At 42.3% G+C, this 24,607-nt stretch overlaps 1 protein-coding gene across 8 annotated transcripts in view; it reads right to left on the minus strand.

The window, feature by feature from the left end:
* The window catches only part of rimbp2a (RIMS binding protein 2a), a 65,135-nt gene that overhangs the window by 4,700 nt on the left and 35,828 nt on the right, over positions 1 to 24,607 (minus strand). For 4 of the 8 annotated variants that reach the window (XM_069163171.1, XM_069163204.1, XM_069163161.1 and 1 more), the window contains 18 exons: positions 20,072 to 20,176; positions 18,821 to 18,871; positions 15,933 to 16,137; positions 14,835 to 14,980; positions 14,595 to 14,674; positions 14,388 to 14,497; positions 11,135 to 11,953; positions 10,843 to 10,866; positions 9,571 to 9,722; positions 7,366 to 8,193; positions 6,650 to 6,805; positions 6,218 to 6,364; positions 5,018 to 5,120; positions 2,833 to 3,002; positions 2,511 to 2,679; positions 2,253 to 2,353; positions 1,836 to 1,907; positions 1,085 to 1,264 (listed from right to left, as the gene is read on the minus strand). In XM_069163171.1, the coding sequence (XP_069019272.1) occupies positions 1,085 to 1,264; positions 1,836 to 1,907; positions 2,253 to 2,353; positions 2,511 to 2,679; positions 2,833 to 3,002; positions 5,018 to 5,120; positions 6,218 to 6,364; positions 6,650 to 6,805; positions 7,366 to 8,193; positions 9,571 to 9,722; positions 10,843 to 10,866; positions 11,135 to 11,953; positions 14,388 to 14,497; positions 14,595 to 14,674; positions 14,835 to 14,980; positions 15,933 to 16,137; positions 18,821 to 18,871; positions 20,072 to 20,176 (3,618 nt within the window). Of the gene's footprint in view, positions 1 to 1,084; positions 1,265 to 1,835; positions 1,908 to 2,252; positions 2,354 to 2,510; positions 2,680 to 2,832; positions 3,003 to 3,025; positions 4,589 to 5,017; positions 5,121 to 6,217; positions 6,365 to 6,649; positions 6,806 to 7,365; positions 8,194 to 9,570; positions 9,723 to 10,842; positions 10,867 to 11,134; positions 11,954 to 14,387; positions 14,498 to 14,594; positions 14,675 to 14,834; positions 14,981 to 15,932; positions 16,138 to 18,820; positions 18,872 to 20,071; positions 20,177 to 24,607 lie in introns of those variants that run through there. The other 4 variants (XM_069163187.1, XM_069163179.1, XM_069163196.1 and 1 more) reach the window with 4 other exon arrangements.

Genomic DNA, 24,607 nt, shown 5'->3' on the forward strand with positions numbered 1-24,607 from the left:
CGAGCTGTGTGTATTAGAGTGGCGAGTCTGGTATCTCAAGTTGCCGACTTACTGTACAAGGCAGACAGAGCCATTTATGGTGTGAAATGAACAATCTTCTTCTGTTTGTTTGTTTTGTTTTGCCAAGCGGGTGAGGAAAAACAAAAAAGAAATCAGATGTGGGAGCATCGTCACCGTCGGTAAAAAAAAAAAAAACCCACACCACTATGACAACTGAAAAAAAAACACCACCACCACCGACAAGAACAACAACAACAACACCAACACACATGAACACACAGCGCAAACAAGAATGTTTTTAATATCCAATTTTTTTCTTTTATTGTTCCATTGTAACAATACAGTATGGATGACTCGGTGCTGCGGTTAGTTTTGTCTCTCGAGCTCAGAGCAAACATGGCATATCCACTGTCAACAGGGCTGAAAAATAGATCTGATGTGTGTGCAATATACATAAAGAAACAAAGCCTCTTTAAGGAAACACAGCAGTCGACCCAAGAAAGTTACTAGAAAATGTATCAAGATTGAAAAAGGCATGCTTTTCTCTCTTTCTAAACTTTAAAGTTCTCTTCTCAAATTATTTTCTCTCCGTGTCATCGGGTAGCAATAGTTGTGTGTTAATAAAGCACTTCTTATTATAATTATACACAATAACCACAATTTGATTTTGTGTTCCAGTGCAAAGAGGTACCAAATTATCTCGTGTAAGGAATGAGTTAAGCCTTTTTCAAAGTCCTCCTTAACCAGTGCTACATGCATAAACCACCTGCAGAGCTCCCACAGTCTATCCTCGCTCTCTCTCTGTCCATGTCAGGCTTTGCTTCTTCCTTTCTCTGAGTCTCAGAAAGGCGTTAGCACTGGGTTTTTGTCCCCTTTTTCCAAAAGGGTGAGGGGAGGGAGGGCGGGGGGCGGGGGGGGAGTTGTTAGTCTGTATAGAGTCACCACTGTCACCACATGGACAAAACACACACAATGAACAGCACACAGACGGCAAGTGGAGGAAGCAAGAAGACGTAAATCAAGAGAGAGGACGGAGGATGGATGAACACAGGGCCTAGCGCTGAGAGCGGCGATGATGATGTACCCGTTTGCCCTCTGGGACAATGGCGACGGTGGTGGGAGCGGCGGAGTTGGCAGGGGGCCGGTTGGCGGGCTCTTCCTGGGGGTAGTGGGACGGAGTATCGGTCAGATACACCTCCACGTCATCAGGCACTTCTTCCAGGAAGTTAGAGGGAACCAGGCCGCGGTGGCCGTTCATCTCACCCTGCGAGGCGAGGCGAGGCGAGGCGAGGAGAGGGGAGGCGAGGAGAGGAGAGGAGAGGAGAGGAGAGGAGAGGAGAGGAGAGGAGAGGAGAGGAGTAAACATAGCTGGTAGAATATTAAGTCCTAACAAGATTGATCATAATGTTTTTCATTCTGTTTATATTTGGCCACTAATTTGTCTTAATCCCCTCTCTCAAACCTTCTTATCCATCTATGTCTCAAACATTTTCAGTTTAATCTGGAATCTACAATTAACAGACCTCTGATAATTCTGTGCATTAAAGGAATAGTTTCACATTTTCGGAAATATGCTTTTCCAATTTCTGGGCAAGAGTTCAATAAAAAGATCAATACACCTTAATGTCTGTACTGAAAAAATTAAGCTATGAAGCCAGTAGCCTGTAGGTTTAATTTACCATAAAGACTGTAAATGGGGGAATTAGCTAGGCCGCCTGAGTTAGAAAGCTACAAAAAAAAAAAAACCTCTAAAGAATTAACATGTCTTTTAATTGAAAATTGGGCCCAATGCAGACTCTGAGAGGAAAAAGCAAACATGGGCAAGCAGCACTCACATAATAGAACCCATCTTCATCAATATCTCCAAACACAGCCATGATGTCCCCAGCACAGAACGTCAGCTCAGCCTATCAGCAAAGAGAGATACAGAAAGAAATACACAAAGAACACAATCCAAATAATGTCAAGTGTGGGTGATACAATTTTACACCCTAATTCAGTCTAGACAAAAAGAAAATCCATATATGGTATGACTTGGCTTTTTGTTTATATCTTGGCTGCTGTTCTTTTAAATAACGTTTTTTTGTCTTTTCCTCATCAATAATCACATTTTTATGCAGATTACTCTAATTTAAAACAAATTCCCAAAAACACACATCACAAAGGTGTTAATATCTGAAAAAGATGATATTGTAAGGTGGCTTGCAATAGTTCACTGGCAGCAGCAGTGTGTCCTTCACAGTTAGTGATACCTCAACATCAACATTAGGGGAGCTCTCTCTGGGGTCGTAGTCGTAAAGAGCCACCATCCTCCTCGAAGCCTGATCTCGACGAAGACCTCTTCTGTTCTGCTCTGGAAGGCCATAATGAATGACATTATAACAGGAAGTATTCAACCTCGTGTTTTCTTTCATAATATTGAACCCTTTTTCAAGTCCACCCGACATAATTACATGACTGTGTTCAAACACACGGATCTTTTAATGTGCATGAGATCAAGTGTCTGGTACCTATTCTGTCCACAGGGGTGCTGAGTGGCAGAAAGCCCTGTTTGATGAGCTGGTCCATAGTCTCCTCGTCGTCCGCTCGTATCTCTGACACCATGTTACAGGGGATCAGCCCCATCCTGCCCCTCACTTCTCCTCTGTAAAACCCATCTGTATCTTTATCCCCGTATATCTGGTAGATAAGAGAGTGAAAGAGCAAAGTTTAGATCTTCTGCCATGAGTACTGTTATGGTGAGTTTAGCTTTCCGGAGATTACAAATAAATAAATAAATAACCAGAATTCACTAAATCACAGTATCTAAGTATCATAATTTGAAAGTCTCACCCTAATTATCTGCCCCTCTTTGAAGGGCAACTCTTCGTCAGCTGCATCTGGGTTGGGGGACATGGACAGAGGATCGTAGTCAAAGAGGGCCACAAATATCCGAAAGGACTCCTCGGGCTCCGACTCGTCATAGTACGTGGGAGAGCGACGATCCCGATCTCTGTAGCCATCTTAAACACACAAAGAACAACGAATAAAATCCCATCATCCTGTATCACTAGCTTATAAACCAATAAATGTGACCGAACACACAAAACAAGGACTTTCTGGAAGACTTTTATATCCAGCACTACAGACTTTTTTTTTTTTTTTTTTTTACTGTAGTCTAAGCTTGTTTTTTGTTGTGAAGTTTGAGCAGCCTGTGTTTTTGGTGTTTGGTCACAGATGTAGAAGATTTTTGAGTTTGGCAACAAAAAAAAAAAAATGTGAACCAGTTCTGTGGTGAGTGAGTTTGTGACGTATCTAAGCCATGCTTCAATCAAAGGAAATCAGTTGCTTAATAAGTCTTATTGATTCGATCATGCGGTGTTGCATGACAGATTGGATCTTTCTCGCCAAATTTGTGCCTTTCAGCATGCAGGAAAGAATCTGTGACCAGTGAACTATTTCATAAATTTCCTGCGGCACACACACACACATGCATTCACAAACAAACATACTGTACACGCGAGATGTGTATTTTTTTTTGTGTCTAATTTTACATTTGAATGTGCTGTGGGAGACTAATGAGGAGCAAAACGAAACCATGGTGCAACACACAGACAAAATGTAATTCATGGACATGACACAACATCAATAACAGACAAGACTCTAACGTGCATGCTGAAACAAAAGCCTAATAATCCACCTGTGACATATACAGATATGATAATCTAAAAGTTCCCCTGGCGGCCAACCCTCATAGTAAGAAGTGGTTTTAAGCAGGGATGGCAGTGCTGTTGTGGAAGCCTGTTGTGCATAATTTTGCATTGTAATATGTAAAATGCACAAGCTAGCAAAGTGTAATGCTATTGGGCCTACGCTTAATGGTTGAAAGTACAAGCATTGCTCCGAGGTAAACCAATGCAAACCTATAGTAAGTTTGATTAGTGTATTTATGTGCAACTAGGAGAGAAATCTGAGGGGCCGCTGCATCTGTAAACGCTGATATTTCAAACTTATACTTCAAATGTCTAAAAAAAAAAAAAAAAAACAAGAAGAAGCAACAATGTAGTCCTTCTTTAAAGTTTACCCACTGTTTTCTCCTCAGAGTTTTATGCATGCTTGGTCCCATTAAACTGTATGTGTAGTAGGTGTGGTTGTACCACAAAGGGAAGGGTTTTAGCAGGCGTCTTGAGCTCAGTGCAGAGTGTGAGGCATTCCCTGAACAGTCAACCAATCATTTATCATCTGCAACTGTGGAAACGTTCATCCCGGACCCCAAGGTGTGGCTTGCCAGTGGGTCCCACATTTCAGTGCAGTGCAGTCATGCTGTTCAACTGGAAGCATAATAAATACTATTATTCTTTGAGACAAAGAAACAGGCACTTGCAAGTGTCCACAGCTACTTCTTGCCATTTGCCAGGTGCTGGTGGCATTTCGCTGTTGCCATGCTGTGGTGGGGAAAAACAGGACTGCAGGCACATACCATGGGGAGACCTGCTGCCGCCCATGTGCCTGCGGGATGACCACGTCCTGTGCCGAGCTACTTTGCCATAGCAAACATCCTCGTTGATGGGAGAGAGGTTTCCCTCACTGTTATTCTCAGAGGTTACCTCTATAGGAAACACCAGTTAGAAGGTGATGGGGTTATAAAGCAAAGCTCAACTTTCCGCTCCCAAAATATTAACTGAAGATTTGTGTTGCCTCCTAAAACTTACAAGGCCGTAACAAATACACAGAAGAAAGCAACTATAGACATCGACTGTGGCAAATCTATTCTGTGTCACTGTCAGAGTAAATTAACGTCTCAATGTGTAGCGCAACAGTGCACAACAGTTTGATAAAGTTGCATTATAATCTTCCACTGAAGTCCACTAAAAGGTATGAACATGGTTCACAGACACAGAGGTGATCTGGAGACACAAAGAAGCTCATGAAGGTATTAATAGAGTAACAAACACTGTTGCACTTTGGCACAGAAAAAAATGAAAATTATAGAACAACCTATTTCCACTTTCTTTTCCAGCCACCTGCCCATACTGACCAATAGAGGGGACCATTAGAGGTCGTCTCTGGGGCTGAGAGCCACCGTGATGAATTCGTCTCCCGGCATCCCGGTCGTGACGGCCTCCAGCCAGAGTGTTTGTCTGAAACACACGCAAACACACACACACACACACACACACACACACAAAATACCCACCAACATTAAGCGTTCGTGAGTTGCTCACAGAAACACGGATGTAAGCAGCGTGTGAAAAGAAAATGCACATCGACATACTTGTACAAATTGTATGTAAACGAAATCATGCAGAACTGACAGGCAGGCACTGAAACAGAGACGCAGAGACACACATTCAAACACGCACAAGCCCGTGGGAAAAGTTTACCATTCCAAACTTAATTACTAATAGCAAACTACTGAATTAAGATTCGTAAGATAAATAAATATAAGAAAGGCAAAGATATGTTACACCACTAAGCAAGATGTCTCCCTTCGTAGTGTTAAACCTTTGTCTCTCTCCAACATCCTTCTCTGTGGTTAACACAGCCAGGCTGTCTCTGTTTTACTCCAAACACAATCTCTCTGCTTGTCTGGATGATACAGAAGCATTAAAGGTGCTTTTAGACAACTGCAAATTTATGGAAACAGGACTCGATAATCGAACGGAAGATTCTCCTCCAGTACCTTTTCTCCTCATTCATATGTTTGCTGATGAAATTAACAATTCAGGTAAATAAAACAGTGAAGCTCCTATATCTCTGTAGTTTCTGTGGTTGCCATGGCCACATGTTAAGCTGCAAACACACGTTGAAAAAGTTCAATTATTGTCAGCTGCAGATGTAAACAGCCATGTGGGTTCATGAGGGCCGCATTGAAAACAGTGATAAAGAAATAGAGTTTAGTGCTCGCTATCTGAAAGCACCTTAAAAACCAGTCATTCACTCTGAGTCTCTCTCCGTGGTGCTGAAACATTCACACCCAGGCTCCTTCTCTGTCTCTCTCCATGGTGCTGAATTGATCAACTCCTCTGCCTCTCTATACTTAAACCTGAGAAACCCCCTTTTTTTCCTCTTTCTTTTCTCTTTCCATTTAAATTTGAATAAAACTCACACACTAACAACACATCAAATGTAAATCAAGGCAGCAGTCTCAATTGAAGTATCTGTGCCTGTGCAGTTCACTATTTAAAAATTTGGTCGGATGACTCTTGGGTTTTAGAATAAGTGCAAAGAACTGCACCTTGGGTGTGTTGTGCGAGTTGCGTCGGCGTCCCTCTTCCAGCTGCATCTCAGAGTACAGCTCCTCCTCATCCTCTTCCATGATGTCAGACAGGTCAGAGCCCCGGCTGCTTTCGCTGTGATAATCTTCATTGTGACTATAGTGAGGCTTTTGGTAGTTACACACACAAACACAAACACACAGACGCAGTTGTTTAAGTCCACAAACGAACATACGTACATACAGTACATGCATGCACACACCAAACACACATGGATGTGCAAACTCACGCACGTGAACACACACGGAGACGCGGGCGGAGGAAGTGTATGCATGCAACCACCCAGACACACATGCACAAACACGCATCCAGACGTACACACATGTTTTACCACTGAAGAACACACTGGTGCTGAAGTTCAAGAGAGTCATCGCTCATCACGCTGTTCTTACCGGCCTCCCCAGCTCAGAGCCTCTGAGGAACTCATCGACTGAGGGTCCTCTCCGACGGCCATGCGCAAACCCTTCCTCATCTTCTTCTTCCTCGTCAGAGTGATGCTGGGGAAAGGAATGACCCTGCTCTCCATACCTGCCCTGCCTTCTGTCTCCCTGAAAACAGGTATGAAAAAAAGTTTTTTGTCGTATGTATTTTGCAGTATTGTGATGATAACTCTATGCAGTCCTCACAGTGTCTTTACATTTGAATATAAACAACAATCAAAACAACAGAAAACACAATTTTGCATGCGAACAGTAGTGACATGCTTTTAATTTCCATCCTCCCCTTACAGAAAAACCACATGAATTTCACATGTGTAAAAAGTCATATGATCACGTGACCACATGCACATGTGATTTTGCACATGTGGTTTTAGAACATTCTCATGGTATAATGTGTGAAGCCCATGTACATTCCCATGTGAAAACTTTTCCACATATTTCTCCATGTTATGTGGAATGTTGCAACATGTGGTAAACATGTGTCATACATGTGATCACGTGTCAGTCCCATTTTTTTCTGTAAGAGTTCATTTGCACTGAATTCATTCATTTGAGTAACCGTTTATTTTCACTGTGAGTAATGAAAGAGTGTGTAATTATATATTCATTAAGCACAAGTTATCTACAGAAATGTGTGAATGGATTTAGTGTTTCCATTTCCATCAGACCTTGCTGCTTTCTGCTGCCACCCTCTGCGCTGCTTCCCGAGCGATGGCTTTGGCCACGGTGTCCGGGATCAGCGTGCCTCGGGGCTGAGGAAGAATCCTCTGAGGGGACGGGGAACGTGGATTGGGAGGGGGAGGGGCCTCCAGGGTGTGGCCTTGCATGGGCACAGGAGGCTGGGAAGAGGGAGAGCGTGTGGGGTCCCAGCCAGGCTGGCCAGGTGGAATAGCTCCCCCGTGGTGGGCCGCGTGCTCTTTGGCATCCAGGTCTCTGGCACTTACTGGTCTCTGAGGTATAGGATGAGGTTGGGGGTGGGGAAGCAGAGGCAGTTGGTGCCGGGGCCTGGGACCCTGGTGGGGTGGGCGGGGCTGAAGATGTAGGGGCTGGGCCTGGGGATGAGGGGCTCGAAGCTGGGGTTGCAGGGGTCCACCTGGATGGGGAAGTCTGGGATGGGTTTGAGGGTGTGGAGCATGGGGTGGGAGCAGTTGTCCATGGGGTGGGAGCGGTTGTCCATGGGGTGGGAGCAGTTGTCCATGGGGGGGAGCAGGAAGTTGGGGTGCGCCATGAGGAGGGTGAGGGGATTGGAGGTGGGGTTGAGCGTGGGGTTGAGCGTGGGGGTGCGGAGGGGGGCCTACGTGAGGGTGCATTGGCGGCGGCAGGGCAAGCGGAGGTAGAGGCACGAGCAGGTTGTTTGGAATGACGGCGACTTGGGAGTCCTGGGATTCTCCCTGTACTGACAGCGTCCTGACGATGACCTCTCTGGCCTCCAGGCATTGAATCCTTGTCAGCTCAACAGCAACATAGTCTGCCATCGGGAATAGCACCTCTGCTATCTGGATTTAAAAAAAGAACATCAACAGAGGCTGCATTATCATTTTAACCAGGGTTCGAATTACACAGAAGCTTTTTGGGGAGCCTGTTTTCCCTGAGAAAAACATTCTCCTCTCTCTCTCTCGCTCTCTCTTGTTTGCTGTCTCTTCACTTTCCCTTTCATAACGTCTTCCCCTAATGGGAGGGGGGGATATAATTAAGGCCGGAGTTCTATTTACAACCACTAAAAGCAAGACAGCAACAGAACTTAGGGACATCTGTCTGTCTGTCTTTGTGATAAGAAGTTCAAGTGGCAACTTAAACTTGGTGATTTGAGTGAACAAATGGCCACTGCAGGAACAGAACAGAGGAAACCGGTATATGATGAGCAATTTCACACACAACAACAACAACACGGTTTTTTTTACTGTTTTAATTTATTTATGGAACCTTACTGTTCAGAAAATCTAAATCTACAACCTGTGACTATAAAATTGTACAATGTTTTCGAGCTCCCCCTAAATGTCTCAAAGTAGGCTTGAAGGCATTTTAAAACAACAGCTAAAACAACAGTGTCATAATCAATACATCAGAAGTAAAAAAAAAAATAATAATAAAAAATGGATGAATTCAGCTTTATTTGAAATTTTAATGACCCGATGCTCTTTCCTGTTGTATAGTACCAGCGTCAGGACAATGTTTTATTATAATACTTCAAGACAAATACAGGAAAATGATTTGTATCCTCATGCATACACTTCCATGTATGTGAGGCTGTACTGCTCTGTGTAGATTGAAACCTTGAAACATGTTGCAATTTTAGGTCACACTGCAACCAATGATTTCAGTGCACATGTTTTCTAAACAACTATGATGTCACTCTTTACAGCTGGGAAAGATGCTCCTTAGTTACAACCAACAGAGAGTAGCTCAGAAGCAGGTTTCTACCCAGTAAGGTTCAGTGTTGATTTACCCTTTAAGATACAGTTTGTTGGTTTACTTTAGCAGTCACTAGAGGGAGTGAAAGACCTTTACAAGTAATTTCCAGGTCCCAGACTGAGAGTCTTGCACTGAACATTGATCACAAGCAGGTGGCACTGCTGTGTGCACTGAGGGCACTGATGACATAATGCCACACTCAGAGACAGAGGCTATTCCCATCTGTGATGTATGTTCTCGTGTTTCAACTGGATTAAACATGATTAAACAATTCATACAGTGTTTAATATACTGTATCAGAGAACATGTTAGACCTTTGAAATATGGATCCAGTATAAACTGGTCCCGCTTCACTGAGCATGATGTCTTTAAACCACTATGAGTATCTCACCTGTACTCACCACACCTTCTTTTAACTATAGTGAGGATACAGTCAGTAACAGTAAGACGTGCCGACTCACCCTTTGTCCTTTAGTGCAGACTGCGTAGCCAATGACATTTGCCCCATTAGACGTGCCTGTGGGAGAGAGGATGGGGGGCTTCCAGTGAACCTGCAGGACTCCTGGAGCCTGCCCACAGAGCACCTGCACATCCAGGGGAGGCAGCGGAGGGCCTGGGAGGTTAGAGAACAGGTGTAAGGGGACATTTTCTTTTTTTTATAATTGACTGTTTTCATTATGAGCATAAATGTGAAAGCATTCATCAAACGCACAAATGGATACACACAAGACCATGCACAGAAATGCCCAGATCAAAAAAAAAAAAAAAGAGGGAGTGAGGTTTATAGTTTGTCTTGCATATCTAAATTTATGAAATAATTACCTAACACCATATTTATACTCTGTAGTGATACACAGCTCATGCAGATACTTGATCGTGTGACATTGCTGGTGGGGGACATCCATAATACATTGTGGTGTAATTTAAGCATATGATAAGTTATTATGGCACAACACTAACATTCCCTAGATACTCCATTATAAATATTTTCTGCACAATATTTTAAGTCTGTATTCGTATGGTCGAGTACTTTATCATAACCTCACACTACTTCTTATGAGAAGTAAAAACATTAAACAACAATAAAACAATGTGGGCTCTGAGGTCACTTAAGAGAAACACTGTTGTCTCTGCATGCAGGACACAATCCAGAGAGACTAACTACAACTCATTCTTTGTCCTCCACTCTCCTGGATCACTGGATAAAACATGCACAACTGCATTCGAGCAGAAGCAAATGCACACTGATACAAAATGGTAATTTCAGTGAGCAGTGGAGGAGCACTGCTTTATATAGAACTGGTTATTCCAGGCTAGGCTATAGGCTAAAGAAATGACTCATCAGAGTAATAACTGATCATATCTTGTGATGCTTGGCTCTTCTCTAATTAGTGATGTGCTCTGTGCAGCAAACTTGGACAAAATTGCACATGAATTTGGTTTCAAACATCAAACTTGAAACAAATTTGAAAGGACACATGAATGGCATCGTTTGGTGAAAAACAGTGTTTCAATCTCAGAACCATATCAAAATGCCATCTTGCCCACATGCCTTAACTTACTGCCCATACTGAACAACATGTATTAATCATTCTCAGTTTCATGACTACAATTCTCTTACAAACGTATCATAGCACTAATGTCATCTCTGCCCATTGGCTTTCAATAGAAAAAGATAATTTAGTGCTAATACATATGGGAAACCCAGCCCAGTACTGGTGTTTCATTCTGACCTGTTCTGCAAAAGGGTGTTGGACCTAGACAAGATACAATACACAACAATGGTATGGTAAGGAAATGTGGTACTGTACTCTTCTACAGCACAGTACAATAAACCACATGATGTTACATATTACAGAAGACAGTACAATGAATATATTGACATAAACAGCAGTCTGTAAAGACCATCTGTCTGACAGACGAACTACAAGTTTCTTTAAAACATGTAAAAGCAATCGCCAGCTGAAGAACTGTGCATATATTATTGACACTGTATTTTTATGTATAGAAATGAGGCTTTCTGACCTGCTGCCTGAGTGCAGAACTCCACTCCAGCTTCTTTCCTCTCTCTCTGCTCCAGAGGCAGTTGCCATGGCACCTGGTGTGGCTTTGCCACCACCGTCACTTTGTACACTGTCAAGGGCTTCAGGTTGAGGAAGCGTAATCTATACCTTCCTGCCTTTACCACTGTGTGCTCTACCCCGTCTAAGAACACAGTGTGACCATAGTTACTGTTGCTGGGCAACCAAGCGAGCTCGGCAGTGTCACGCTGGATGTCATCCACCCGCAGACCGCACGGCGCCACCACCACGTTGGCTCCCACCAGCAAGGTGCAGCGCAGCTCGTCTGACAGGCCGCGGTCGGTGACGCTCTGCACCGACACGCGGTGAACGCAGCCGTCCAGGTCGAGCTTCTCCAGCAAACACTTGGTCCGGCCACTGTATGGCATGCTGGCACGAAGCTCCCCATCTACTAACACGTTGTAGCCAGAGATGTTCCCCCAGCCCAAAGGCACTAGTGGAGGCTCCCAGGCCACGATGACACTCCGTGCCAGCTGCTTGATCAAGGTGATCTTTCGGGGGTAAGGCACAACGTCTTCAGCTAGGTCCTCCGGATCCAAGGGCCCCCCTGTCCCATTGCTACAGGGAACCAAGGCGTTAGCTGAGCCCAAGAGGCCATCCTGGGAGGCACCTCCATCCACTGCCATCAAGGCCAGGGGGGTGTGGTCCAGGGGGCCCAGGTCTTCCCCTCCTTCCCCAGCCTGGATGGCTGGTTTTTCCTTGTCCTGGACAAACTCCACGAAGTTGGAAGGAACTAGTCCTCTTTGGCCATCCAGCAACTCCCCTGTGATGCAGAGAAGGAGATACATAGATGCAGATAAATAACTTGACTTTGTGCCTTATTTTACATGTTTATATTGATGAATGAAAAACCTACCTGAAAATACTACCCTTAAACAAATGTCTCTTTCAGAAAGTACAACATCCCTCTGTGAAGCCTCCTGCAAATGTTAATATTAGACTTCCCTAATGGCTCCTTACAAGGCAAAGACGAAAGCAAAGCAATAACTTGAACACACAAAACCAGCAGTGAGATCTTTTTTTCTTTGTAGGGTGGGAATGAGTCACTGAGAGAGAGGTGGGAGATATGTTAACATACAGTATGTACTATTCCTTAAGATGTAAGATTTACCATGGCTTCTCTGATGCTATCTTTCGTACTCCCCCCAGTAAACACACAACTGTGTAAACACTGTTTTTCAACATTTCGAAGAACATTAACTTTAGTTTGCTTTTGAACATTTCCAGGAACACCCTGGAGAATGTAGATGCTGCGGTCAATGCAGGAAAAAAAAAAAAAAACAGCTTAGATTTGCAGTGTAGTTTTTTCCCAAAGGCAAGAAGTTTGTGTTCAACAAAGCTCCCTATCATCTTGTCCTTCAATCCCTTTTTCCACAGAGGCCTGGGAGACCTTAAGACCATCTGTGTGTGTCTGTGCGTGTGCATGCAAGTGAGTGTGTGTGTTGTTTGTGTGTGCTGATGATTAAGCTGAGCCCTGCTGGATTAGTCATCAAACTAAAAGGGACCAAGGTCCCATCTTGACAACAGCTTGGTCTGAGGCCCGTCTCTCCCTCCCATGTGGTAAATACAAGGCTCCTCCACAGTGCCATGCAATCTGACCGCCCACAGCTAATGAATCACTACAGCTGAGTACTACTGTGTCTATGACAGGCTGTGCTGGCTGCAGGATTGCTAGCCGGGGGGATTAGGATTGCCTCTGATGGAGAAGCCTTCATAATTCTAGAGAGATTAGATGGAGAATCACTCCAATCACTAGTTATGACAAAGTATACAGAAACTTTTCTTGGTGACACCCTGCACTGACAAAGAGGAGGTCACAAGATGAAAACAGCCAGCAGCCATATGATGGACATATTGAGTATAGGACTGATAAGTGACGCAAACTGTCATGCAGAGAGTCATCTTTGCATCCGTGTTATAGTTCTTTTACATTAAGCTTTGACCGTGTTGTATCGTCACGTCTTGTACATACAGTACAAGGTTAACAAGATATAATGTAAAGTATGATGGAACGGCACAAAATCATTTCCAGAGACCTTGTAATACATATCACTGTAAACATACAAAACTATATAATATATAAACAATATAATACAATGTACAGTATGTATGCCACAGAAGTCAACCATTTTTTTTTTCTCTCAGCGAGGACATACAATGCTCTCACTACTGTTGATCAAGTTGAAATTCATTCAAATTTTTTAAGTGCCAGAAGATTCAGTCATCCGTAAAGTGTATCTCATGCAGTAGAGTAAAGAAAAAATTGAATGGTCAAAGTTGTCACACTGACATTTCAACTGACTGATTTATCACATTAACTCGAAGCCTCATTTTAATCCGCTCCCGTTTGCCCTGTTAAAGTTACTGCATTACGCGTTCGTTGAAAACTCAACACTTCATGTGTCCATTTCAAATTAAAAGCTCTCCAGCGTTTCAGCCAGAAACCCTTCATTTCTTAACAAGACTTGTATTGTGAAACATTTGCAGGAACGTGTTGTGGCTGAAATCGGACAATAGCACCTCCAATCGGTACTCCAGAACAACCGTTGAAAAAAGCGTAATTATATAGTTGACTTGGTTAAACTGACGATATACATTACTGATGTATGAAAACTTGCCTCCACAGTGTTTACACAACCTTAGGAACAAGCCACAACTTAACAACAATTGCAATGAAGGATAAATGTGAGCTGACACGCGCTTCTTGGCATTTTTGAGTCATTTTGAGACAACATATGACGATGCACATTCTTGTATTGACTGTCAAGCGACAACAAACAAAGGATTCAGGCAAAGTCACAAACTTAAGAAAATGACCTCCCTCCTTTATAGAAATGGTGAATTTTATTCTACAATATTCTTTAGACATTTGTCATTTAACCCTCCCGTTGTCCTTGGGTCAAAATGACCCACAGCTGTGTTCAACCAAGTTTATTTTCATATTTTTTGGGATCATTGGTGACAAGGAGGCTGTGAGGGTTTCTTTAAAGAATGATCACCAATGATCCCAAAAAATATAAAAATATAGAAAAATATAGAAATAAAATAGAACTTGGTTGAACACAGCATTTTGACCCGAGGAAAACAGGAGGGTTAAATACCTGCCTGAGCTTGACTTTCCACTTAATGCTGATATTATTTTACACCACAAGGACAACTTCAAATACTGCAACTGTGTCGTCTCATTTTCTTCTCACCTTCAAAGAAGCCATCATCATCCATGTTTCCATACACGTACAGATACTTTCCAGCCACAAGGGGCAGCTCTGCTTCAGGATGCTCATTTGGTCCATCGTAAGGGTTATAACTTAAGGAAGAAAAGCTAACAGTTACCATTACAATGTCTTTTTTTCACAATAAAATCAACATTATTAAAATCAATTCCTGCAGCTCGTCTCATTCACCTGTAGCGGGCAGTGCAAAGGCGGACCTGGCCAGTGTAGCGAGGTTTGGACCTTGGTGATGGGCTGGCCTCATCCTCCATCTGTACATTAATGAGAGGATTAAAGGTAAATTTGAAAATAAGACTATATAAATATATTTAACCAGAATAATGTGCACATAAATAAATGGACATGTTAAGTGCAACATGCAGGAATCATGAATGTGATGATGTTTACTGACGTGGCGTCAATCTGTCTCACCTCTGGTGGGGTAAGCTGTCGAGGGCTGCTGGGGCGGCCCGTTGTCACGGTGCTGGATTTGACAGACAGGGGTTCTGGTCCAGTCTGCGATGTGCAGGGCAAGAACTGGGAGATCAGTAGCGGCGTGTGTGCCGCGCTTTCATCACCTGGGAGACATTGATTTCCATAGCAAATAAAGAGCAACTGTCATTCCTTCTGCACCCATTTGCTGCTCATTGCACAGCTATTGATCTCCTGTTGAAGCGAGGGTACGGCTAGCACCCTGCATGGCAAAGGCTGTTCCAAACCCCATCAGCTTTTTCCATTTGCAATACATATGTCCTTAAATACCAGTCATCGGGGAGGGGGGGAGGGGAGACACTGGGAAAATGCAGCAGATGTAAAGTAGAAAACTGCAGTCTAAGAGCGCAAACAGCTGAATTCCTTGAGGAAATTAAAAGAAGTCAACAGCATGGATCCACTGCGTCGCTCTTCTCGTGGATTGGGAGTAATATTATGCATTAGCACAAAAGCATCAGTGAGTTCTGTTTCAAGTGAAGAGAAAGATAAAACAGGATTTCCAGCACTTCAAAGACCTTCGCTCTGTGCCAGACTGTATAAATCTACATCCCTGATACGGCTGTATCTGCTGGCTCTGCAGGTTGCTCTTTGTGTCGTTAGAATACTAATGTGTTAAATCACATTCATGTCATACATTGGGCCTGTGATCAATTAGGGCAGATATTGATCATGAATAAGCACTATCGCTGTTAATGGTGTCCACCTCTGGTCAGCAACGAGCTGATCCGGCTGTTACGTGAACTGTCTGCGGATCAGATCACTCTGACTCTCATTTCATCTGATCAGGAGCCTTTTGATCACGTGATTTAGTCTAAGCTTTCATCAGGGGACGTTTTGAGTGTATATATTTTTTCAGAATGGGTAGTAAACTATTTATCCCAAATAATTAATACAACCAACAATTGTAAAAATATGAAGGAATTCTGATACTCATAATACATTACAAGAAATGTGAAAATTAAAATAAGCACTCATATTGTTAAAAATATTGTCAAAACCTGTTTCACCTTTGGCTGTGAGGTGAGACTGCTGACCCACCTATCTCTGGCTGGTCTTCAAATCCAACAATGACTTGTGGAAGTTTCTTCTCTGGTGAGAATGAGCTGTGAGATGCGGCGGTGGGATTAATTTGAAGGATATCCACAGGTTGCGACTGTAAACGGAAATTCAGCAGCTCTTTGGACAGCTGGTGGAAGTGTTCACTGTGCGACCTGCATTTCTGCTCCAGGTCATGAACCTTGACCTTTGGCAGATAACGGAAGAGAGAGCAGAAAGCGGTGGTAATGACTGAGAGGAAGGCAATGAGGAAAAAAGAAAGCCCGCGAGGGTAAAGAGAGAAAATTCATCACATGTATTAGTATAGATATGGGCCCTCTAAAGAATAGCTGTTTGATCTATTACTGCTGATCGAACACAGGCCTAATTAGAAAAGGATCCCTAAAGAGCCATTTCTGAGCATTAGCAGTGTGTTATATTGAAACCTCTAACACTCTCATCAAAGCATATGGAGGAGCAGAGACATCTGCTGATACATAACACTGCTATATTCTGATAACAAAGCCTGAGCACTGCAAGGAGTTAAGCCATCATATCATACACATCACATCAGAAGGAGTCAAGGAAGTTGTAACAGGTGGAGAGTGAAAATCTCATTCTGTGTTCATATGGATTCCCATTTTGCATAAATACAGACTAAAGGCTTCAAGAGCTCTGGTGATTGTCTGGAAAATTCATAGGGGAATAGAAGGGAGGTGAGACTAATCAGGGAGGAAAATAAATACCTGAAACATTCTGTCCTTATTGTCCTGTTCAGACAAGAAGGGGGAATCAGAAAAAAAGTAAAGGAAAAGGAACAATTAAAAGAACAAAATATGAATGCATGCAAAGGAGGGAACAAGCAATGGAAAATAATGATGTATAAATCAGCAGAGATGAATATACAAAGGTTTTGTCAAATGTTTGTCAAACTGAAAAGGCAAACACAGCATAACTGAGGATGGACATCATGTAGTTTTGTCTGCCTGCAGAAATGTGTGTTTGCTGTAGAGAAACATGCCTGTGAAAGAGACTGTTTAACTCCTTGACAGCAGAGTTTTACATTTCTCTGACCAAACTGTTTGCCTGAGCCAAACTCAGGCTGCTTGCTCAGTGAAATCGCATTAACATGCCTCAGATGGATAATAACCTGACCCCACTTGAACCACACTCAAAGGAGTTTACAACCTATTGTCGTGACAAAAGGATTTAAGGGTAAAATGAGAAAACAATTTGGAGTAGATGAGCCACTGACAAGCATCTTAAAGACTGTGATGAAACACAGCAGGTCGGCAATTTGATCACAAGGAAAAGGTCAGGCGGGGTGCTGCGTTAAGGGGGCGTGTGAGTCCGCAACTAGAAAATACACAGAAAAGTTTGGAGTCATGTTTCACACGACAACAGCACAGAAAACCTACAGGGGGAGAAAGGAGGAGGTAGAAGTCCAAACAGAAAGGCTGAGCTATAAGTAAGTTTGAATTCTCTGATGTATGAGTCACAAGCTGGTGTGGAGTATTGAAAAACCTACACAATATTACAGCATTTGTTCACAAGTATTTCTGGGCAAGAAAAGGATAGTCCTCTCTCTGTATGTGGAGTTCAAATTTCAAGCCATAATTTATGCCACATCGCCTGTTTTATTGCACGAGGCATCGGTCAACACCCTGATGATGTTAATATACGGGTGACATATTCAGTTTCTTTCTTTCTTTCTTTATGAAAAGAAGGGCCAGAACCACAACATGATGAGTGAATCTCCAGTTTGCATCTGACTTTGATCCTTACGGGTGTACACATTCAGATTAAACTTGGTTGGCCTCATATAGCTCAACATTAAAGCCCCTAAACACTGTTTGTCCACCCACGCAGCTCTTTTCACTTATTTAGTCTGATTAGACCTCATCTCAAGGCTGCGTGGGCCTGTGCATACGCTGCTTTTCTGACATCTCTTTCAATATCTTGTAACTTTTATTGTACCAGTTAGGGCAGGGCTCTTCACACTTTATCATTCTTAGTGGTAAATGCCATTTACTAAGTAATTCCCAGCATAGCTTTATCAAATTTCAGCCTCCGCAGAGGTGCAATCAGTTGTGATTATTAAAAACTGTGTGTGTGTGTGTGTGTGTGTGTCTGTGTGTGTGTGTGTGCAGGGTGCAGTTTGACTTATAAATGTATTTGACTGATAAATATTGTTTTAGCCCGGTTACTACTTGGTTTCAGGGATGACAGTGTTGGTCAGTGCACTGTTTTGGCCCGATCTAAAATATCTCAACTATGGAATAGATTTGCTAAAAAAATGTTGACAACATTTGCGATCCAGAGGATGAAGCCAACTGACTTTGGTGATCCCCTAAATATTCTCTGCCTCCATCAGTCGGCAAACGTTTTAATTTGTGCAATACTTTGGTCCAAATATCTTCAAGACCTCAGTAGACTACTGTTAAATGCTAATTAGCATATGTTAGCATGCTTAACTACGACCCCAGTAAACATTACACCTGCTCAACATAAGCATGTTAGCACTGTCACTGTGAGATGTGAGCACGCTACTGTTTGCATTTAGCTCAAAGCGCTGTTTGCCTCGGTGCAGCTTCACAGAGTCAGTAGCAGGAATCGTGTCTACGCTGACTCGATATTTTTCCACATAGGAATATTAAAAGTACACTTCTTCTGGAGTGCATTGTCGCTGGCTCATCTGCGCTTCTTTGTGAACTTCCCTCCAAGAAAAACTGACTTCATACGACACGAACAATGCTGAGGATGTTTATTGTAATTCATCTGCTTAAAACTGATTTAAAAAAAAAAAAAAAATGATATTTCAGAAAAGTATCACTGAGGTAAAGCTGCATACGTATCTGTGTTGTTGTTGTTGGTTTTTTTTTTTACTGTACCTCTAACAGGTGTACTGCGTCCTCATGCTCTTGGTCAATTTGAACCCAAGCCTGCAGAGAACACACAGAAACACACAGTGACAGCTGACACTGTGATCACAGTCCATGAGGTAGAATAGACAGCGAACAGCTGACACACTGTCAACGCAATACCCTGGCAGAGGCTCACTGGTTCATCACAGCACTGGTACTTGAAGAGATGCCTACTCCTGATGGCACAGCTCCGATAAAGAGCGACTGATTTATTTTGGGGTATGTTCGTGTCCAATTAATGGCTGCTACAGGAAGTAACAACACAGTCTTCGACATTAAAAAAAAACAAAAAAAAAAACTTTGTGTGATTGTACAAGTCACGTAGGCTCTGTTTGGACCATTTTAATCTTTTAGACTGTTAATGAGACTCTTTTGAACAAAACATCAGTGCGAAGACAAACCTCACAGATTTACAGGAAGGGAGTCAGTATTCATCTGTTTTTTGACAATATCAAAGCCTAAGTACATTATTTTCGTTTAGTTATCAATCACTCGAGTAGGATAATTTTACATGGGCTTTTTGGAAAATAATAAACACTGCAACATGACAAAGATATAGCAAATGATGAAGCTAATAATAAATGTTGGCTTAAAAATATATCAGTGCAGATAATCAAGGGGATTGAGTCTATGTAAGACAAGATGCAGTGAAAAATGCTTAATTTTACATATACAACTGTTAAATTGAGTCACAAATATGATTAAACCTTTGAACCGACTCAGTGGTATTAAAAAGTGCTTGTAATTTAAATCCATGTATCCCCTGGTGATATTTGAAGGGTTAAGAACACATGGTGTGTATCCCAGTCTTAAATTGTACCAGAAAGAATACAACAACTAGGGAAAAAAAGTCATGTCTGCACACTGAAAGATGTTCACGAGGTGTATAAATTTATCAACAACAAGAAAGGCAACATTTTTAGCAGAGAGCTCTTCATCGTACGATCAAAGGCGCCGGAGCTGAATCTGCATTTCTAATAAAATCTGCTGATATTTGGATAGGTGTCTGAGGTCTTTATCATTTCTGATACAGTAGCAGTAATTCTGTAACAGTGATTCAGCATAAAACTGGCTACTGACACATCAATAACTGAACCAGGAGCTTTGGCATGAAGTAAAAAATCAATGAGCAAGGAGGGATATGTCAAAGGTATATTAAAAAAAAGAAGCTTTTAATGACAGACTTCTATTTTTTTTTTTTTATACATACGATCATACCTTTTGCAGTTGATTGATCTCCTTCTGCTTGGTGTGAAGGGCCACCAAGGCGTGCTCATGCTCTGTCTGCAACTGCTGCTTCAGCTCTACAGACTCATGCATATGCTAGGAAGAAACAAAGACAGGAGGGGAGGGATGAAGGATGTTATTTCGAGAGGATTTTTGACAGCATCCTAACCACACACTTTCTGTACTGATTATGACAGATAGAGAGGCAACCTGTGGCCTGGAGGTTGAGAAAAGCTGGTCCTGGATTGGATCAGCCATTGATCAGTGTCTGTGGTGACTGCCTGTGATTGGTTGTTGTATAATGAGGGTTCATGTTAAAGGTAGGACTGAGGTTAGGGATAAGGTTAGAAAAAAGTTGAGTGACAGTGAAACAACCAACCACAGTACTGTAGAGTTACAATGTGCGTATTTATGACAGATCCAATCTAGCACCAACTATGGAAAAGCAGACTTTGGGCCAAAGGGTTGCCAGTTCAATTCCCTGGAAGTACAGGGGGAAAATGTGAGTTCTTCCAACAGTTTAAGTAACCTTGAGCAAGGCATTTAACCCCCAACTGCCCCCCATGCAGCTGCAGCTGCCCACTGCTCCAGGTGTGTGTGCTCACACACATGGGTCAAATTCCTGTGTATGTAGCATACGTGAAATAAATAACAAGGATTCTTCCTCTTCTTGAGAGCCTAAACATCTATCTGAATTCTGCTGTTCTTACTTATGGCACTGAAAAGGTGGGTAGATCCTGCACGGGGCTGGCGACCACTCTGGCAAGAGCCTTTGAGGAAACTGAGCCCAGTTGCTGATTGACATTGTTAGTGGAAAATATTTTTTGAAATATTGAAAAAAGCCGTAGCTTGTTTGCAGCAGCTTCAGGATAATAAATCCCACAAATTTAAGCAAAGCACCAACTAAGCCTCCCAGATTAAACCAAGCAATTAAATTGAAAGGCTGCCAAGAGTTAGATGAGAATATTGATACCAATCACATGTCTGTACACAATGCTCCATCAAGCAGCCACTTTAGCTTAAAGACCAGAAGGAGGGGAAAAGACATGGCCTTCTTCCGTCCAACACTTTCTATATACAATTTCACTGAAGAGGTACAGTAAGTAAATGAGGAGTGTTGGCTTTTTGTAATATGATATGTAATGTATATCTATCTATCACACCCAACTTTCTCCATACTCCGAACTGACTCTGACAAAGCTGCCACACATAGTCACCGACGCTGATCCCAAATCTACCCTCTGCCAAATTAGCCGAGTCATGACTATACAGTATCTATCCACGAAGTCACGACCAGCTGCCACATCTTGCAGAAACAGAGTTAAGGCCATAAGAGGTTTCTGAGAATTTTAAGAAGAAAAGACAGCTTTGAAGCTCTAGTATTCATATTTTGTTTCCTCTGTGTCCTCTCTGCCTTGAAAAAAAAAAGAAAAAAGAAAAGCTTCTTTACCTCCTGGAGTGGCTTTGAGGTGTCCTGAGCAGGCACCCACTGCTTTGCATAATCAGGGAGAAGCTCTAAACTGCAGAGGACTGGGATGGCTGAGATGCTGTCAATGGAGCTTTAGTGAAAAACTACTTTTTTAACCCTTGCAAATTCAGACAGGACTCAATGGTCACACCTACAATGTCAACACCCTGCGATGTCATGTTAAAATATAAACAGACCTGAGAAGTTTGATTTAATTTGCTTCATTCACTGATTTCAGTTTCCAACAACCATCCTCACACAAGCTTTCTGCTCCAACCACCGGACCACTGCCAACCTTTCCTTTCATAGAAGCTTCAGTGCAAAAAGAGGTGCAACATCAAAAGGTGAAAGGGGACTACTTTGGTGGCAACACATTGTTACGTATACTTCTGAGCAAAACTGTGGATTTGAGGTCTGAAACTTGGACTCGACACCGCTCAGACTTAAGTTGGAAAAGAAAGTCCTTGAGACTTGATTGGGATTGACTTCTTTGAGATGTGACTCCATAAAGACTTTATCAGACTTAAGATGAAAAGCACACAACATCTGACACCTAAACAAATGCAACTCAATTGTATTGTACTTATGACATCCTGTCAAAGGATTGAGACTTCTTGACCTACTACTCGCTTTGAGAAGTTTGAGACTTCACGTAGAGTTGCCAGGGTCTTCCAAAACAACGTGACTTGGAGCAAGTGGCACAAGCCAAATGAAGGAGGAACATCCTGGAGGACAATGTAACTCGTATCTGCGGGGAGTAGGACTGGTTGATGCCAGACTTGGAAAACCTGGAACTGTTCATAAACGAGAATGATCCCAGCGATGTACGACAGATGAATTTGTAGCGTTGATCAACATTGCCCTGCTGGAGATTGTTTGACCTCCCTAAAATCAACTGGAAGATAGATTGAGCCCGGTTGAGTGGTTGGCTCTCTATTTACAGTGAGCAACAGCAGTACTCACCGCACAAAGCAATCAAAGACCTGTGCACAATTCTGTACAATCTGCCTCTGTTGAAATATCTCAATGCATTAACGCTCGGTAATTAACAAGTTAAATCTTGCTTGTTTAAAAGAGAATCAGAGTAGAAAAATAATCATGCTTATAGTAAACAGTAAATGTCTATTGTTACTGCAGATAAACAGTCACCCATTGGTTTGTGAACTGCCGTTATGAAGCCTTGAGTTCGGATTTTGGCCGTTGCCATCTTGCTATTGTGGAGCCAGAAGTGACCCTATTTGGATGACCTGGGGAGGAGCTAGCGGTGGATCTGACTCGATCTGATTGGAAACCTGAGGACACTACACCCCTCCTACTTTTAGAAAAAACTTGATTGCACCACAGGCCTGTCAATCAAACAAACACACAAAATATTAATGTCTGTTATTACTGCAGATAAACAGAGAAAATTTGGTTTGTCAGCAATTTATCAAAAGCTGATCTATATTCTGTGACCTATGATATCAAATGCAGGGGTTTATAAGTTTACTATCGATCAGATTCAGAGACAAGCATTTGAGATGATTCACTTTACTATAGGGGGCTTCCACTGTTTGCCCCGATATCAGTTTCCTGCAAGACTTCGAGTCTCCTAACATTATACAACAGAGGTCAAAGTTAACATGAGTTCACAGAATGGCCACCAATATTACAATATACAAAATACAACGTTCCCATAACACAGATCCTCTATCTATTTAAATGATTGTCCTTTACAAAGACAATTGCAACAGGCTACTTTATCTTACGTACTACCCTTTCAACCTCTGTGCCAACTGGTGTCTCAATTCCCACAAGACTGTGACAAACAGCCTTTTGTTACTTGATTATGTAACTTTAAAAACTAGATTGACAGCGCTGCATGTCATAAGTTTGACTGAAGAATCCTTTCCAAAAATCAAGTAGGTCTCTTTCTGTTTTTTCATGTGTTTCTGCCATCTCTCCTCCCCAATCACCCCATGTAATTTTCTCTAAATAGTCTCTTTGTTTCCATAATCAATGCACAATGAGAAACTGACAGACCTCTCTTTGCCGTGTTGGGGAGCAGGTCAGGTTTTTTTTTTCTCATATGGGTACATTTCTCTCTCAAATATCCTGACAAACAGACAATCAATAGGAGATGCAGGGAGGCGAGGATTTGTAATGAGAGTGCCTCTCGCAGCGCAGTGAGACTGTGTCTGATTACTATTGGCAGACCAGAACACGATGAAAAAAGAGCCTGAGACTTCACCTCATGTGTTGCATCAGTTTCCCTCTGAAGTTTTCTTAGAAAACAAACACATGCGGGGATGGGAAGATTTCCAGAAGAGACAGCGAAAATTGGGCCTGAAAAATCTCCAAATGTGATGAATGGTGTGAGCCAAACAAAACCACTGAAATGACCAAGGGATGAATTAACAGAGGGAAGATGGAAATGGCAGACGAATGTACTGTAGCAAGATATATAGTAAGTCAGTAAAAGGAGCCCAAGTAGACAGACAGATGGAGCAGCAAAGGAGGGTTTAGGCTTGAGTCTCCCTAAATTTTTAGCCGCAATGTGCAGAGGTTACCTTACAGACACATGACTCTGTTGTCTATTCAACTCAATCTAGATTCAAGCACATGCTTATAATTTAATCCAGGTGATTAATTTCTGTGGGAAATGTGAGTAAAAAAGGCAAATTTATATGAAAAAAACCACTAAAATCCTTGGTTTCTACAGGTCTATTGTTCGCCAAAACTCAGCACTGAGGCTTTTTACAGGACTTCTGAGAACTCCCACAACACTGCAAACTGCTTTCTGACATTACTGCGTTATTTGGAGCTGGCCGCATGGTCTCTTTTACTCCCCACTCTTTGCTACAACTAAAACTGTCACAGCACTACAGTATACTGGGGATGAGTCAAGAGAAAGACTCCGTGTTTGACAGGATTTGTCAAATTTATGTTATCAAATAATACCATATGTGTGGCTGAAAATTCATTGAATAAAATGCATAATTTGATGTCGCTTGAAGAAATATAAAATGCAAGTGTTCCAAAGTGATCCAAAGCCGCATGTTTATCATGGGCAAAATGTT

The sequence above is a fragment of the Embiotoca jacksoni genome, unplaced genomic scaffold (assembly GCF_022577435.1).
Source record: "Embiotoca jacksoni isolate LCO1_2020_lvr unplaced genomic scaffold, fEmbJac1.0.p SCAF_10, whole genome shotgun sequence".
Classification (NCBI taxonomy): domain Eukaryota; kingdom Metazoa; phylum Chordata; class Actinopteri; family Embiotocidae; genus Embiotoca; species Embiotoca jacksoni.